This window comes from Raphanus sativus, chromosome 7, assembly GCF_000801105.2.
Source record: "Raphanus sativus cultivar WK10039 chromosome 7, ASM80110v3, whole genome shotgun sequence".
NCBI lineage: Eukaryota > Viridiplantae > Streptophyta > Magnoliopsida > Brassicales > Brassicaceae > Raphanus > Raphanus sativus.
In genome coordinates, this window is record NC_079517.1 from 21,958,789 (window position 1) to 21,974,997 (window position 16,209).

The 16,209-nt window shown below is 38.0% G+C and overlaps 5 protein-coding genes across 5 annotated transcripts; 4 read left to right on the forward strand and 1 right to left on the reverse strand.

The window, feature by feature from the left end:
• The first annotated feature begins 2,706 nt into the window (after window positions 1–2,706).
• LOC108816730 (uncharacterized) lies at window positions 2,707–3,387 on the forward strand. Its single transcript, XM_018589298.2, has 2 exons — window positions 2,707–3,077; window positions 3,151–3,387. Exons 1-2 carry the CDS (start codon window positions 2,813–2,815, stop codon window positions 3,303–3,305), a joined length of 420 nt encoding a protein of 139 aa, XP_018444800.2. The 5' UTR covers window positions 2,707–2,812; the 3' UTR covers window positions 3,306–3,387.
• A 238-nt stretch (window positions 3,388–3,625) lies between these two features.
• On the forward strand, window positions 3,626–4,917 carry LOC108833774 (uncharacterized). Its single transcript, XM_018607174.2, has 7 exons — window positions 3,626–3,853; window positions 3,943–4,014; window positions 4,091–4,158; window positions 4,234–4,354; window positions 4,426–4,506; window positions 4,571–4,660; window positions 4,733–4,917. Exons 1-7 carry the CDS (start codon window positions 3,647–3,649, stop codon window positions 4,823–4,825), a joined length of 732 nt encoding a protein of 243 aa, XP_018462676.2. The 5' UTR covers window positions 3,626–3,646; the 3' UTR covers window positions 4,826–4,917.
• A 4,765-nt stretch (window positions 4,918–9,682) lies between these two features.
• Window positions 9,683–10,156, forward strand: LOC130498087 (uncharacterized protein At4g04775-like). Its single transcript, XM_056991435.1, has 2 exons — window positions 9,683–9,847; window positions 9,920–10,156. Exons 1-2 carry the CDS (start codon window positions 9,683–9,685, stop codon window positions 10,154–10,156), a joined length of 402 nt encoding a protein of 133 aa, XP_056847415.1.
• A 318-nt stretch (window positions 10,157–10,474) lies between these two features.
• On the reverse strand, window positions 10,475–11,651 carry LOC130498088 (uncharacterized). The gene is made up of 5 exons (XM_056991436.1): window positions 11,487–11,651; window positions 11,128–11,395; window positions 10,911–10,995; window positions 10,724–10,832; window positions 10,475–10,669 (listed from the first exon to the last, which is right to left on the reverse strand). Exons 1-5 carry the CDS (start codon window positions 11,649–11,651, stop codon window positions 10,475–10,477), a joined length of 822 nt encoding a protein of 273 aa, XP_056847416.1.
• Window positions 11,652–12,665: 1,014 nt separating this feature from the next.
• LOC130498089 (putative F-box protein At1g67623) lies at window positions 12,666–13,373 on the forward strand. The gene has a single exon (XM_056991437.1). The coding sequence runs from the start codon at window positions 12,666–12,668 to the stop codon at window positions 13,371–13,373; it is 708 nt and encodes a 235-aa protein (XP_056847417.1).
• Window positions 13,374–16,209: the final 2,836 nt, after the last annotated feature.

Here is a 16,209-nt window from a genome sequence, read left to right on the forward strand (position 1 = left end):
GACATAAAGTTTGTATTTATAAATTTAGTTTTATATAAACACAAAATATAGATTTAAAATAAATAGATGTAAATCTTACATTTTTGGGAAAATGATTTGAAAATTATAGAAGAAAATACCTGCAAAATAAAATAAAGTTATGAGAAAAATATAAGACAAAAAAAATTAAAGTCATAATTTGAGTAGACTTCTAATGAAGCATGCTTAAAAGTTAAGGTTAGTAGACTCCATTTACAGTCTACTCAATCCAAAAAAAATTAGATCTAAAAAAGATATACATTAAAAACATGAAAATAACTTCAATGAAGATGCATGAACCAAGTTAATTTCCGTAACGGTGACAGATTAAATAAGTCTATTCGGCTTCCAACTGACATTGATCGGAATCGTTCGTCACCGGTGAAACCATTGGATTTCTATTGACAGTTGGTTGAACTGAACGGGAATTGTTGCACGACGACCACTTTCTCTCGGTTTCATATACAGTTTTTTGAGAAGATGTATTTGGGCTATAATAACACACATAAAACCCACTAAACTCAAGAATTAATGAAACATTGAGTTTTGATTGACCATGACACGTGTCGCCACCACAGACTCCGACTTAGTAATATGAAATCTGATGTGGATGGCCTAGAAGTTAAGGAAACCCTTCTCTATATATATAGATATTTAGTATAAAATTACAAAAAGAAATTTGAAAAAAGAAACTACAAAATATTTTAAAATTCTAGTTACAAAACTAATTACTACCCATATATCTAAATATTTTAAATTATAAAAAACAAAATCATTCAAACATTTTTAATCTAAAATATTTAAATTTATCCAGATTCCAATATTTTATAAAAAATCTGAAAATCATTTTTGACCCGAATAATCAAAAATGTTTCGGAAACCCGGAAACAAATTGGATCCAAAAATTTATTGGATATCCATTAGTTCCTAATATTCTTATCTTGTTCCTAATATTGTAATCTGTTTTATTGGATATTAGCTGGTTTCTTATATTGTTATCCGAATCAAACAAAAATTGACATAGCAAATCAAAACTGAATCAAATTTCATAAATAACCAAATGGTTAATATATATAAAATAAAAAAATTTGAAACCAAACAATCTGACAGTGTTGAGTCAAAAACCCATACCTACACCTAAGTTAAATCTTTGTTTTTCCTCAAACGGCTATTCTATTTAGTCAAACTTGAGGGGATCTAGAAAAGTAGACCGGAACAGAACAAACAATGTAATACATGTCCCTGTGAAAGGATTTTGATATCTTAGTTAATGAATCAGATAATATATTTTCAGACCGAGGAATAAAAACAATCGAGAACTCTGTGGATCTATTCAACTTCATCAGGTTCCTTAGTTCAGTGGAAAAGTTAGGTCATATTCTGAGATCTTGAATTGAATCATTGAGATTTAATCTTAACAATCGGTACCAAAAAAACTTATATGTCGAGCTCCGAGTGAAGCGGTGAATTAAGTCTGATTAAATATATTGTTTTGGCATCAAACGGTTATTCTATTACTCAAACTTGAGGTGGTCTGGGTAACTAGACCGGAATAGAACAACCAAAAAAGTAAAGAGATCTATGAAAAGTGCGAACGGCCCTAGCTAGCAACTCAGCAATTTCATTTTGTGCCTTTGGGATGTAGCAGATCTTGAAGTCTGGAAAACACATCTTGAGAGTTTGAATAATCTCCATCTAAGTTGAGAAGTTTGGCCAAGCTTATGGTTCCGTTACCATTGCAATCAGGTCTTTACAATCTGTACCAAATCTCTGACAGGTGGAATGTTGCAGCATGCTCTCTATTACCCATTTTAGCGTTTCCAGTTCCGAGTGTAATGCTGACTCACGCCTCTTTAAGTTTTGTGTCCTCATAAGTTGGATCTTTTCCATTCTATCCTTCCAAACCCATCCAATTCTAATGAATTGAGCTGTAGAGGTCCATGAACCATCAACCATACAAATATCACCCAAGCTTAAGGCTTGTGGTTCTCAAAAATTTGAGCATGTGGAGGAGGAGCATGTATAGTCTTCTTTGTGTTGTACCAAGCCTAACACTCACTCTCTACATACATCAATAGCTCCAATGGGTCTCTATCTATGACTCTGAATAGCTTGTCATTACGAGCCTTTCAAATGTACTAGATTATCAAAGGATAAGGGTCTCTATCATGTTCTGGCTCAATAATACTGTTCTTCCTCCAAAACAAAATAATCTATATTGGCATAAAATACTCGAGATAGGGAATGTTTGAAAGCTTGATGGTGTAGATGATAATGTCCATGCTTGTAAGACCGGTGGGTATTCAAAGATCGGATGAGTAGCAGTTTCTTCTGATAATGCCCATGCTTGTAAGGCTGGTGGGCATTCTATCATTTTTTTAATCAGAGAACTCTATTTTTTTGTCTCTAAAATATTTCTTCTATCTTAAAAGCAGTAAATAATATTTCTTCTATCTTAAAAGCAGTAAATAGTTCTTTCAAAGCGTTTACCATTTCTTCAGAAGTAACATCATATTGTCTGTTTCTTCCGTTGGCTAAGACTTTTCGACAACTAGCGAGAAGTCTGATTAAACATATTTAACAAAAGAAAAATGTCTGAGTCAACTTGGCCTTTCATAAATTTGTGAAAATAAAACGAAGAAGTATATCTGCGACTTGGGTGCCAAAAACGTAGGCGTTTCAATAAACGAAATTGTTTAACTTTCTTTTAGTCACAAATTAAAGGAACATCTCTATCCTATCTGGGATCCCTTTAACAGCCCTTCACCATTTTGACGGAAGCAAAGACAAGACAATGGCTCAAACTTTTTTCAACTTTCAGGTTTCTTCGCCGTCTTTCCCAATCTCTAAACCCATAATTAATCACTCTCATTCCCTCAAGAACTTGAAGAATCCGAGCTTAAACTCGCGAAGGCGCCTCCTGACTAATCGAATCCGATGCTCAGCTTCATCCGACGGTGTAAGCAACACCTTAAGAACTTGCAAGAATTGCAAAACCCAATTCGATCCCATACTCAACCATCCACGAGCTTGTACATTTCACACTGCTCATTTCGGAGGTAAAGTTCCCGTTTTTATTTCAACACTCTTTTTCGGGGAATGAAGAAGAAAGGATTGTTTTTTTTTTGTTAGGAGAGACGAAAAGGAAGTTCGAGAGTGTATACACTGGCGGGACGATGGACACACCAAACTCTGGGAAAGTTTTACAGTATTGGCATTGTTGTGGTTCTGAAGATCCCTTTGATCCTGGTTGTACTGCTTCCCCTCACTCTACATATGACGATTGATGCTATTTTTCTTTTGTTAATGTAATCTTAAAAGAATGTAATGAATTTAATATGAAGGAAAAGAATATTCTTTAGTTTTTAATTCACTTTAATCACATTACCTTGCCATATTGTACACAACAATGTTAGCTTTGCTTGTCAGTTAATAGTTATGTGTTTGGTTTTCTTGTCGTCTATTGATTCTTGCCCTGTGATCTTGGTTTTGCTCATTGTTGTGATAATTAAAAACGTTAGCTTTAGCCTTTGGTTTAGTTTATTCTAATGTTCTTCTTGTAGACTTTTTTTTTTTGTCGTTTGATTCTATATATCATTTGAGTTTTCTCTAGTTGGTAAGAATTAGGATGGGAGATCATTTAGTGTTGGTGGTTGATAGGTTATCGAGTAAGTCTGGTCTCGTAGCGTTAAAGGTAGACGCGGTTAAGGAAGATGGTGCATCTGAAGGAACTGATGATATCTGTAAGACAGAATTTGTACAATGTAGGATTTGTCATGATGAAGATGAAGATTCCAACATGGATACTCCCTGTTCTTGTTCAGGAACATTAAAGGTTCTTTATCTTTGTTTTCAGTTGTTTTTATAAACAGATTCCAATTTTAAAGTTTTTAACCTCAAGAAGCATTTTATCAACCGTCGCAGTATGCACATCATCAATGCATCCAGAGATGGTGCAACGAGAAAGGTGACACCTTATGCGAAATTTGCCGTCAGGTTAGTCAAGCACAACATAATCATATATAGCAATAAAACCTTGAAACTATCACATGAAACCTTGTTTGAATGACAGCAATATAAATCTGGTTACACAGCTCCCCGCCAATTGTTTCACTACACAGGCATCTCTATGAACTTCAGGTACTTTTTGGTTGCTTTTACCTTGATTATTGTTCAAAATACTGAGAATCATGTTCTTTGATGGGATTGTCACAGGAGTGATTGGGGAATAGAGGCACTAGATCTTCGTAACCCTTATTTCCTATCCGATGATCACGAGCTTTATTCGTTCCATAGCCCCACAAGCTTGATTTGTTGTCGCGTAATTGCCTTGCTGGTATGTTTCTTCTCTCTGACTAGATTCTTGAGAACAAAACCCTGAATGAATATTACCATCTTCGTGTGCAGTTCATCTTTCTGCTGTTCTTGCGCCATTCTCTTCCAGTCTTCCTAGGTGGTATCGATGATTTCTCTCTAACTTTGCTTCTGGTAAGCTCGATATCTCCTTTCATTTTTCCCAAGGTAGAGAATGATTCTCTTTTTTTTTTTGCAGTTACCATTACTGAAAACATTTGGAATCTTGCTGGTTGCATATTTCTTTGCCAAGTCATTCACAGCTATACAACGTTGCAGGCAAAAATGGGTAAGAAAAAAGCTTCTTTTACTCCCAAAATATGATTCTTGCAGATATATTTAAACATTTGTTTTCAATTAGGATACGAGATTCTCTAGTTTCTCTTCTGACGAAGAAACTGCGCCGCCTCGGATATTGGCAGAACGTCCTCAACTTCATGCTCCCGTAAACTAAGACAATCAACAGATATGTGTATGATTGTGTACCTTAACACAAAATACACAAACTATACATACCCATTAAATAAATGTTATTTTGGTATGGTATTTCAAATTGATTATATAGGAGGTTTAACAACAGTTTGTGATTAAGGATCAAATTGTGCAAAATATCCTGAATTTCAATTGTTTTGGAAAATTGCATAAAAAACCAGAAAGTGAGGATTAGGCCTTGTCATTTCGGGTATCGGTTCGGGATCCATTGATAACTTGACCTATTTCGGTTCACTTCTGATAGTTTCGGGTTCGGTTTGGTTCAGATAGTAAAACTAGGAACCGGAAAATACCCGAAATAATTTTGGTTCTAGTTTGGTTCCAGTTCGGGTTTGGATAGTTCGGATAGTTCGGTTATTTAGGATAAAATATTAAATAATTATAATGATTTAGATAAAAAGTTTTGATAGCTCAGGCACAAATTCCTCAGATTCAGAACGCAAAAGATTAAATTCAAATTGAGAATTACTTAACTAAGATTCAGCATGCTTATCAAAGAAATTATTGTAAAACAGAATGTTTCCAAGACATGAAATACCATAGATCAACTTCAAAATGTGCCCCATATGATCAAATAAGAACACAAAAGGTTTAGTTCAAGATCATAATCAGTTAGCACATGTCTCACATGTTTAGCATGATTTTCAAAGAATATGTTGTACACTAATATATCATCAAAGCTCAAAGAAACATCATTCTGCAAGCATGATCCCATAACAAACCAAGATTTATCAGTTCCAGAACACAAGATACCAAGTTTCAGAATAGAATCACAAATAAAATCAGTTTCAGCTTTAAGTGATTTTTGTTTTTGCAAATTTCTAACCATAAAATCTTTCCAGACATGTGTGGCAAAAAAAAACAAATCATCAGTGATCAGTTCATATCCAAAAAAACTCAGATCAAAGCTATTATCATGAAAGCAAGCAAAAGAATCACAAGTTTTTTTGAAAAAAGGAATCAGAATGCTGCAGAACAAGCTCAATTCTCTTTTCAGGGTGATCAAGACCTATGTTATATTCCATAAACTGATCAAAACTCAAAACAAGACCAAGATTGATTTCACTAACATATTGAGAACGTTTTTGATCAGAGAATTTATTTGGTTCAAATGTTTTAAAAGAGTTAATCATGTTTTCAAAAACAGAGTTTAAAAACACAAATTCTTTTACCTTGTCTAGATCAAAACGTTTTACATCTTGAGAACTAATATTAACAAACATTTCAGGCAGATAATTAATCATAACCAGTTCCTTACAGTGTTCTTGTAAGTCCGGGGACAAAGGCGCATGAGTTGTCTCTTCGAAGCTTATTTGTTTCTTCAACACTTCACTTTCTGTTAAACTCTTCTGCTCTATTTCTGGTGGGTGTTCTTCTGAGACCTGAGATACTGAGACAATGCTACTCGGTTGCACCGGTTCAAGATAAGTTAGTTCATCACAAGCACTACTGATAACAAGTTCGGACTGAGAAGAGAAAAGAGAAAACTCATTTTATGTCTCATGTTCTTGACTTGCCTTAGATGACTATGTTTCTAGCTCTTGGGTATTTTGCTCCTATTTGCTACAACTCCTTGGACCATGAAGCTTTGAGGAAGGACGTGAGATTGGTTTTCTTTGCTGGTCTGTTACAAAATCATGCAGTACTTGTTGTGCAATCCTTTTGAAATCATCTTTAAACTGTTGGCTGCTATCCAAATAATCGAGTTCTGCTTGTTGTTTCTTTTATGGGATCACGACCATAGCAAGCTCCTGTCCCGTCTCTAGCATGTCTGCTCCTCCTAGTTGGTTCATCTTGCCTCCCTGGTCATGCCTTTTCTTGCACAAATCAAAATGGTTAAAAACTGATTTTTCTTTACTTAAAAAATTCCGTCTTTTTCCCATCAAATTCTTTCTGGAAGAACTGAATTGATCATGATGTGTGCTCCTCCTTTTAAGCCTTTCCAGTGCCCTCCTGGACTGTATCCTTTCCTGCTCATAACCAGTGTAACATCCCTATCCCGGGCCCAATATTTTTCCCATGGGATCGGGCTTCTCTACGGCCCGATTGGCTAGAAAACCTAGGTCTCTCCTACCCATCCTTATAAAAAGGATTGCAGCCACCTTGTTTTTGTCCTATTCACAAATCGAAGCGGAGCTCTGCAGAGATTCCCGGAGAACTGGAAACCCTAGCCGTCGAGCTCTCCTCCCTGCGCCGCCGTCTTTCTCTTTTCTCCTCTCTCTTCTCTCCTCTCTTTTGCGCGTCTCTCTCTTCTTCTTCTCTCTCTCCTCGGCGTCCGATCTCTCTCTCTCTCCTTGCCGGCGGCGTGTTGGTGGTGGTCGTGGTGGTGATCGCCGGTGGTGGTGGTGGTGGTGTAGCTGATCAATCGGGTGGTTCAGATCTTATCTTCACTCGCTCTTGTGTCCAGATCTAAGTTAAGGTGAGGTGATCTGAACCCAGTTTCTCTCAAGTCCTTTATATTAATCTTGTTGGATCTAGGGTTGATCAGCTCTTGTGTGAAAGTTAGGGTGTTAGTTCATGATGGATCTAGGCTGTTAGATGCATGAACCATGATGCATAAGAACTATCATACTGATTAAAAGGGACATTAATGGACTGCCTTGTGTTGATGTGGCTATTGTATGGTGAATGCTTGAGTGTTGTTTGGTCCCATGTGATGATTGAGATTTCTCTTAGCATCTTGTTTAATGGTTGTTCATGTTACTCTTGGGTTAAGTGACGGATGTATGTATGTTAGCGAGTTGTCTTTTGGTATCATCTATGTGAGAGTGAAGTGCTCAGGTACTCTTAATGAGGCAAAAAGTGATCTACCATACTCTCATGTGATCTGCTATACTCTTACCTGTTTTCATACTCTTGAAGAATGTGGTTAATATCTAAAATACCCCCGACCAATTTAATGAATAAATTAAAAATCTCATAAATTAATCGAAATCGATCCACTCTCATCTCTCTCTCCTCTCCTCCACTCGCCCCTCCCGAGTCGACTCGGAATCGACTCGATAGAATGAAATAGAATACTCGATACTTCCTTTACTTCGTCATTCCCTCCCTCTTTGTTCTTCCTCGCAATCGAACTCGATCTCGTCGCTTGGATCCTGGATCATCGAGCTATTAATTCCGTTATACAGGGTATGTATCTCACCATAGACGAACTCATAATTGAATGAATGTCGGGAATCAAAGCTGATAACAATTTGGTTTTGAATTGAAGACTCGACTCCAAATTTATAGTTTTAATTGAAAAATTCTTATTCATTTGGGTTTCATGAACTAATCGAAGATCGGAAAGGAATGATTGAATGTCGGGTATTATGATGATTCAATCGAAGATTAGACGTTCTTTCTTGCTTATCAGTAATTGGTTACTGACACAACTCTGTGACATGGTATAACCAAGTATAACGAAGTATAACTTTGATGGTGTAACTGTGTAACCAAGTATAACGTGAATGGTATAACTGAAAAAACAAGTATAACTTTAAGTGGTTAAATGTTTTTATTGCAGACAATGTGTCCATTTTCGACGAACATACACTTTGATTATGATGGACATTATTCTAAGGATGGAGATGATTATGAATGGATTCCAACCGATGCTCGTTTGTATGCTATATCCTTTAATACATCATCGTTGGAGGAGATCACTTATTCGTTGTTGAAAGAGATGATATGCAGGAAGATCGGAATAGATCCGTTTACGAAGAGGCTCAATTTGGGTTACATTCCATTGGTAGTGGAACCTAAGAGGCAATCGTATATTTTGGATGATGAAGATGTGTTTGTTTATCTAACATCAGTGGATAGAGAGGAAAGGAGAAGTATTTTGCATGTGGAGGACATCGAAGAATTACAAATAGTTCAAATAACCGAGCAACTGTCGAGAGTTGGAGAGAGCTCTTGTAGTAGGAACTATTGTGAGCGTGAGAGTGGATATGGAGAAGAAGAAAATGTGGGAACAGGTTTGGAGGACGATGAACATCCCCGCAAGAAACAGAAGAAGAGTATGTTGTAAACCTTTCGGTTTCAGTTTTGATGTAAATTAGGTTCTAAATTAAGTTCTAAGCCTTTCACTTTCTGTTTTGATGTTTGCCTTTCACTTTCGGTTTTGGTGTTTTTATCATATGGGAACGTTGTGAGGTGAAATAAATTTTATTTGTGTGTTGTATAACTAAGTGAAACTGGTATAACTACGTTATGTAAACTGAATAACATGATTGTAAATTCTAAAGTTTTTAATTTAATTTTATAAGTCATGGAAGTAGTACGCTTTTAGTTTATTAGTAGTGTTATGTTAATTATGATTTAATAAGAATTATTAAAATTATTAAAATTCCATCTCATTGCTCGTAGCAATCGTATAGGAAATACAATGTGTTGTCATAGCTTTATCGCTGAAACTGACTGAGTTAGATTTGATAACTCTATGGCACGAAATCAAGTTTATATGTACGTGATCGTATGGGAAATGAACTTAGGAAACATAATTGCATTGGTATAACCACAAAATCATTAATTTAAGTAGAGTATAACTAAGATAAATAGAAATAATTAAAAAGTGCAACTTTGATGCTTTCTGTAAAACTGAGTACTTGGTGAAACTTACAACAGAAAAAACCCTGGGATTAATTTTCCCGCTCAGCTTTTCGAATTTCTAATTTCCTTCTTCCCAATTTACTAAAACCCCAGAATCGTTCAATCGAAGTATTAAACACCCTTTTTTTAGGTTTTCCCCATTTGTTATCTTCATTTTCTCTCTCTTCCCTAAATCTCTCTCCTCTCTCTCCTCGACCTCACTCCCTCCCCTCCCAAAACCTAGATGTCTGCCACTTCATCATCCACGACCGGTGGTCGGAGACGGGTACGAACTCCGGGGATACCTAGTAGGTGTTGGTGCAGGGTTGGCGTCACCGAGTTCATCTCCAGAAGCTCGGCAAACCCATATCGCCGGTATTATCGGTGTCTCTCTGCGGCTTCACAGAGGGTACATCCGTTTGTTGTTTACATATGGAACGCTTATGAATCACGCTTACTCGTTTAAAAAAAAATCATGTAGCTCGAGAACGACAATCATGTCTTCAAATGGGTTGACGTAGCCTTCACCGATGAGATACAGCAGCTGGACTACCAAGTTCGAATACTCGAAGAAGAAGTTCAGAGTCTCAAAGCAACAATAAGGAACGAAGGAGATATCCGCGAAGGTCCCAAAAAGATGCCCATGATAAAGATATCAGGAGGTTGTGTTCTTCTTACCATCATTTTAGTTCTAGGAATTATGATGTACAAAAAGTAATTGAAATTCCTAAGAGAATTCCAATTCCTAGAACTAACTGTTATTGCTAAGCTATGTTTTTTTAAGTTATGCGAAGTTGAACAATCGTTGTTTGATCTATCGAAAAAGTAACTGTTATTGCTAAGCTATGTTTTTCTAAGTTATGCGAAGTTGAACAACCATGGGGTTTGATCTATCGAAAAAGTTGGAACAAGGGATTAAGTGAAACCAAAAGTTGAAACAAGTGAGATTGAGTGAAACCAAAAGTTCAAACGATTAAGTGAAACAAGTTGAAACAACGAGATTTTCACAAGACCATAACAGTGAGAACAACACGATTTACACAAGACCTTCAATCCCATATTTTTGAACATAAGGGTCGCTGTTTAGTAGAGACTGCCTGAAGTCCTCAACCTCGGTCAAACGCGGATTGAACCTGAAGTCTGAAAGTCCACCTTCGGTCTCAAGCCATAGATCAGGAGGATCAAATAAATATGTATTAATGTAAATGATTTTAGTAAACGTTTTAGTCCACTATCATATTCAAAACTAGCCACAGAAACTACACTTACTCCAACACTTGCAGACCTTCCACATCTTAAGGGCCACAATCACCTGTCCACCTTCCACATTTTCAAGACCATCCCGGAAGGCATATGCCTGCTTGCCAGTTGCCACACATTTAATCTGGCTGTCACTATTCAGAATAAAGAAAACGTGTGTCAATTACAATATAAATAAATTTTGCTTGGATCATATGTTACTTTCTACTTACATGTTGTCCCTTATGTAAAAAATCATCGTTGGTCTTGCAGGGTCATCGAAACGGGCTTCGGTATTGAAGACCACTCCAATTGTATCTACCATATAAGTGTAACTCAACTAAATCAGTTCGTTTCACTTAGTTTCACTTACATCTACAGAGTCATACAAAGTTCTGAAACTAAATATGTGACTATATGTGAATATATTTATTTTAGCAGCATTCATACCTATGGGGTAGTTTCGTTCCCTGTGGGACATGTGAGGGATTGCATGGATGTTCTTGAAGTCCATGAAAAGCCGATTGTTCAGAGGATCGATCATGCGGACTTGTGTGAGTCGCGAAGCAGTTAGTCTGAACCGAGAGTTAGTTGCATTGAAACCTACACAGGAACGTTCAACTCCTACCCGAAAGATTTCCACCCATTCTCCCTCCTTGTTTTCGAGGCCTCTAAAACTTTCATAATCCCCATAAACGGTCATCTCCATCTTGCACCCCTACATAAATAAAGTACAAGGATCAAGTTAAATGATGATGAAAAACTTGAGAGATGATGAAAAACTTGAGAGATGATGAAAAAACACTTACATCTTCATCTGCTAGGACATAGGAATAGAAAGGCATAACCCTGTTGGTAACCGAGGAATAGAGAGGGTAGACCCTGTGTACTTTGACTCTGAAACGCCAAGCCTTGACGTCGGGGTTATAAGAAGCCTCGGAAATCTGGGAAAGCTTATTGTAGTAGTCTGTCATCTTGTTTGTAGAGATGAGAGAATTTCACTCAGAGATGAAAGAAGAGAAGATAGAACTCGGATATGAGATGAAATGAGAGATTTTGCAGAGTTGGAGTTTAACTAAATGCAATGGTGATGATGAAGATGTGTAGTTTAACTAACTCGGTGTAGTGTTGTGACGTTTCACGTTTGGTTTCAATGCAAGTGTAGTGTAGAGTCGCGAGTGTAATGATTATTATTAGAGACTTTTTCAATCGATTAATTACTTCATTGATTACTCTCTCCTCTGTCCATCAATACCATTAATTACTGGATTTTTCTCAACCATTTTTATGATCTCTTTTATTGCTTGCTCAGTAAATAATTCATAATCCTACCAAAAAAAAGTAAATAATCCATAATATTATATTTATTTTCAAAATATAAAACAATATAATACCTAATTTTTTTAATTTTTACATAGTTCCATATATTTACACTATAAATTCAATATAATTTTACTTAGTTTCATAAATTTAGACAATTAATATCAGTTAGTTTCACTTAAACTGTCAGAAGCGTCCGTGAGAAGTCGTGTAGCGTTGCAAATATCAAGGGTCACGACGCTATGGTCATAAATCAGGTCATAAATCATGAAATGACAGATTTTTCTCAAACTAAATTATTATTTCTTATACTGTTTGTTATCATTAAATAATCCACTCCGTATAATTAATTTTTCGATTCTGCTTCTATTTAGAATATCTAAATTTGTTAATTCTTACATAGTTCTATATAACTACACTAAATTTTTCTTAGTTTCATAAATTTAGACAATCATAAATCACTTAGTTTCACTAAATTTTTCCTTGACATACGACTGTTCTTATTCCCTGTACTTGCAGTGAGAAGTCGTGTCTTAAGCCGTCTATCAAATCACACCCTTAAGTGGGATAGTAAATGCAATCTTATCTCTATTATAAATAACACGTAAATCTTTCCATTTACTCGATTAAACGAATATCTCTCAAGTTTTTCATCATCCTTGTACTCTATGTCGAACTTCAACTTGGAATCTGTCCCTCCTTCCATCCTCCATAAGATTCTCTCAAAGGTAGCAACAAACCACATCCGAGACTTCGGTAGTGCTAGAATTGCTTTCTCCGGGTTCAATCAAATAGGCAGAGACGACTACTTCTACCAATCTGCTAATCTCATTGGCTTTAATGATTGGATTGATGAGGTTAATGCTGTAAGAACATTCCGACTTAGGTGCTACCAAGCCGGTAATCCAGAGGCCATCTACCTACGAGGTATGCATGAGTTCTTTCAACTTCATTTACTTGATGAAGGAAGAGAGAAAATCCATCTTGCTGCTGAGAGAGGATTGGAGTTGGCCAAGTTTGTAGATGGAATGCTGAACTTAGCGTTTAGTGTAGATGATGGAGGGTTGTTTCACAAATATCCTAACTTTAGTCGTGAGTTTGTTCATCGGATGAATTGCATGATCCAGACTGAGCTACCCTCAGGCCATTGGGGTTACGACAAACCTCAAGAGTTTATGTCACTACTTGAAAGAATAAAGAATCCCATCTTCTCAAATGATTGCTGGTGCTCCGCAATAGAAGAACCGGTGTTTGTAGTCTCCTATAATGGATCAAGAACACAGTGGAAGTGCGATCGTTGTTTCTGGCAATGTGAAGTTTGGGACTTCTGCAATGAAATTCACTTGACAACTGCCAACTGGCCAATTGAAGATTAGTTGTGGTGTTTATTTCTCGAGTTTATGGCATGTAGTTTTATCTACTTTCACTATGTTTGACTTAATGTAATGTCTCTAGTTTCAATCCTCTAGTTTCTCTCTATAAACTAATCTTTGTATATTTTAACTTCAATATATCATTAACAAATTAACTACATTTCTACTTTTATTTTAACAAATAAACTTCACTAGCCATTTGGAGATTAGTTTTATCAACTTTTACAACATTTCTACTTTTTACAACATTTCTACTTTTATTAAATATGTACAACATTTCTAAGTTTGGCCAAAATCTATTTATATCATATAAACTATTTTTAAAATTCAAAATTCAATAAATATATCAATAACAACAACTCTGTCCAAAAAATAACATAATAAAACATTTGAAATCTAAAAGTGCGATTTAGTTAAATTTAGTTCAACTTAGTATTATATACAGAATATTGTTGACGATTTATTACGATGTACAGTTTCACCAATATTTACAATCACACCAATTCTTACAAAGATTTCGAAAGTTATAGAGAAAGATATCCGAATTTCATAGATCGGGTCTGGATGGTCCGCGAAATGGTCCTGGTTGGGTTGTAATTATGCAAGTTTCTGTTGGCCATGTGGTCTTTTAATAAATTTTCGTATTTAAATAAAGAATTATTTAATTCTAAATCTGGGCAGTTTCGGGCAGGAGTATCTCAGCTCTTTTTTTTGGGGCAGGAGTACCTGAGCGTTTGATTCTCTATGTGAAGTGTACTGTGTGAGACACCGAGGGCGGGTGGCGTCTTGAGTGTGAGTAAGAGGCTAAGTGTAAGTGATTGAGTAAGAGTATGTGAATGTGGAAGTGGATGTGTCAATGAACCTTGCTTGTAGTTCTGTTTGGACCACCGAGAACGGGTGGGCGTCTAGAGTCTAGGGTGTGATGTGTTGTGATGTGAAAGGAACCGCGCGAGGGCGGGATATAAATAAGCAATTGTAGTGGCGCCTTAGGATCGAGTCAAGCCAAAAAGGTGGCTGTGTCAGGCTATGAATGGCCGGGGGGCAGACAGTGCAAGAGGGCCAACGTGCTGCAATCCGGGTAGCCTTTAGGAGGCTGGGCGGGACGGATGCTCGGAAGAGGCGCCGCCCAGGATAGACCGGAACGCGTAGGGACATCCGTAAACGGTCATAGGTCCTTTTCTTGAAGTTGTGTCGTTTGTGTTGTCGAGTCGGTCTTATCTATTATTGAGTGTTGTGTAGAAATGACTGAGTTCGCTCTATTGATTGATAGCTAGGTTGCTAGAAATGTTGTTGTTTGAAATGTTTTACTATGCATTGTTGATTGTAGTGGCTAGTCAGTCCTGGTCCCCGCATTGAGTAATGTAGAATGTCTTGCGGGCAGGCTGGTCTAGAGTCACTTCACTGAGTAACCCAATACTCAGACCCTCCCTTTCCATTTCCCTGTGCGCAGGACTGTAAGTAGAAGTATATGGATACGGGTGGATCGGAATTTCAAAGAAAGCAATGCAATCGTCGACTCATGGGACCAGAAACTGACACGACGGGTTGCCTATAAGGGTATACGCGTGTCTATAGCTCCCTTTCGATAACCCCGGTCGATCCCCGGGGGATAGGGATGCTACAACTGGTATCAGAGCGGGAGTTAAGACTCCTTAGTTCTATCCTAAGGGGTCGGCATTTCCAAAGTTTTTCAAAACCTTGTTTTTAAAAGAAAAGAATTTGTGAAAGTTTTGATGTTTGAGGAAATCGTGTGACGTTTTTTAAAAACCACCCATTGTATCTATGCTTCTATTATGGTTCTGATCGTTTTCTTTGACTGCAGGATGTTTCCGCTTGATCACTACGAGTGGAGGATGCCGCGTTTGCACTACGGGCCGGTGGGCACTCGGGAGCACGCCCGGAAGCGGCACCGTGACACAGAGGGCAACTGGGTGCTGCCTACGTTTCCAGATCCAGAGGAACAGTTCAGAGAGTTTCCATTCGGGTACCCTTACGAGCAGACTGTGGGATGCATAGTGACGATGCCACACTTTCTGAAGAAGGTTATGGAGGAGCGTGTACTCCAGGGTTGTGCTACGTTCCAACTCGCTCTCGATGAGGACCTTCCGAGGAAGCGGGGCCGGCCAAGCAAGGCGTCAGGGGTGGCCCGAGAGCCTCTGAGATCCATTGCAGGGAAATGCCGGTGCAAGACACTATTCCGGAATAAGCAGGAGGATCGATCTGCTGCTGGCTATACTGTGGACTTCATCAACCAAGCCAAGCTGTGTAAGCCGAAGAGCGCAGAAATGTGGTGCAAATGGTACAAGCGAGGACTGCGTAAGAAGATTCAGGACAAGGTGAAGGGTGTCTTAGAACCTCTGGAGTTCGCCTTGGTGCAGCGTATGGCTGGATTAGAGATCGAAACAGAAGGGGAGATTGAAGCCAAGAAACCTGGGCCCGGGAAACCGAAGGAGGGCGATGGGAACCCCAAGGCAACTGGTGGAGAAGCACCCAAGAAGAAACGGGGGCGTCCACAGAAGCCTTCTTCAGATCAGGACGATTGCGACTGCGACGTACGGGTTCAGGCTGCGCAGAAGTCAAACAAAGTGAGGGACTACTTGTGGGAGTTTTTGGATACCGCCAGGCATTGTCAGCCCAAGCCTGCAGAGGAGTGTTGTAGGTTGTTCAGGGCCGGACTACGCAGGGAGATTCGCGACAAACTCGGGGCAGCTCTAGAGCCTCTGGAGTTTTCTCTTGTGAGGAGGATGGCAAGTCAAGCAATAGCTGCAGAGGATAAGATTAAAGGGAGGGTGTTCGCCGTCGAGCATCAGCATCCCCGGAAGAAGAGCGGAAACCCGAA

Bases quoted from the DNA above. Each gene is read 5' to 3' on its own strand.
- LOC130498088 (XM_056991436.1), bottom strand. From the start codon at position 11,651: ATGACAGACTACTACAATAAGCTTTCCCAGATTTCCGAGGCTTCTTAT. The intron at 11,396-11,486 runs GTAAGTGTTTTT...TTATTTATGTAG, and splicing joins ATGTCCTAGCAGATGAAGAT to GGGTGCAAGATGGAGATGAC. The intron at 10,833-10,910 runs GTAAGTAGAAAG...TATTCTGAATAG, and splicing joins TTTTACATAAGGGACAACAT to TGACAGCCAGATTAAATGTG.
- LOC108833774 (XM_018607174.2), top strand. From the start codon at position 3,647: ATGGGAGATCATTTAGTGTTGGTGGTTGATAGGTTATCGAGTAAGTCT. The intron at 4,159-4,233 runs GTACTTTTTGGT...GGATTGTCACAG, and splicing joins GGCATCTCTATGAACTTCAG to GAGTGATTGGGGAATAGAGG. The intron at 4,507-4,570 runs GTAAGCTCGATA...TTTTTTTTGCAG, and splicing joins TCTCTCTAACTTTGCTTCTG to TTACCATTACTGAAAACATT.
- LOC130498087 (XM_056991435.1), top strand. From the start codon at position 9,683: ATGTCTGCCACTTCATCATCCACGACCGGTGGTCGGAGACGGGTACGA. The intron at 9,848-9,919 runs GTACATCCGTTT...AAAATCATGTAG, and splicing joins TCTCTGCGGCTTCACAGAGG to CTCGAGAACGACAATCATGT.
- LOC108816730 (XM_018589298.2), top strand. From the start codon at position 2,813: ATGGCTCAAACTTTTTTCAACTTTCAGGTTTCTTCGCCGTCTTTCCCA. The intron at 3,078-3,150 runs GTAAAGTTCCCG...TTTTTTTGTTAG, and splicing joins TCACACTGCTCATTTCGGAG to GAGAGACGAAAAGGAAGTTC.
- LOC130498089 (XM_056991437.1), top strand. From the start codon at position 12,666: ATGTCGAACTTCAACTTGGAATCTGTCCCTCCTTCCATCCTCCATAAG.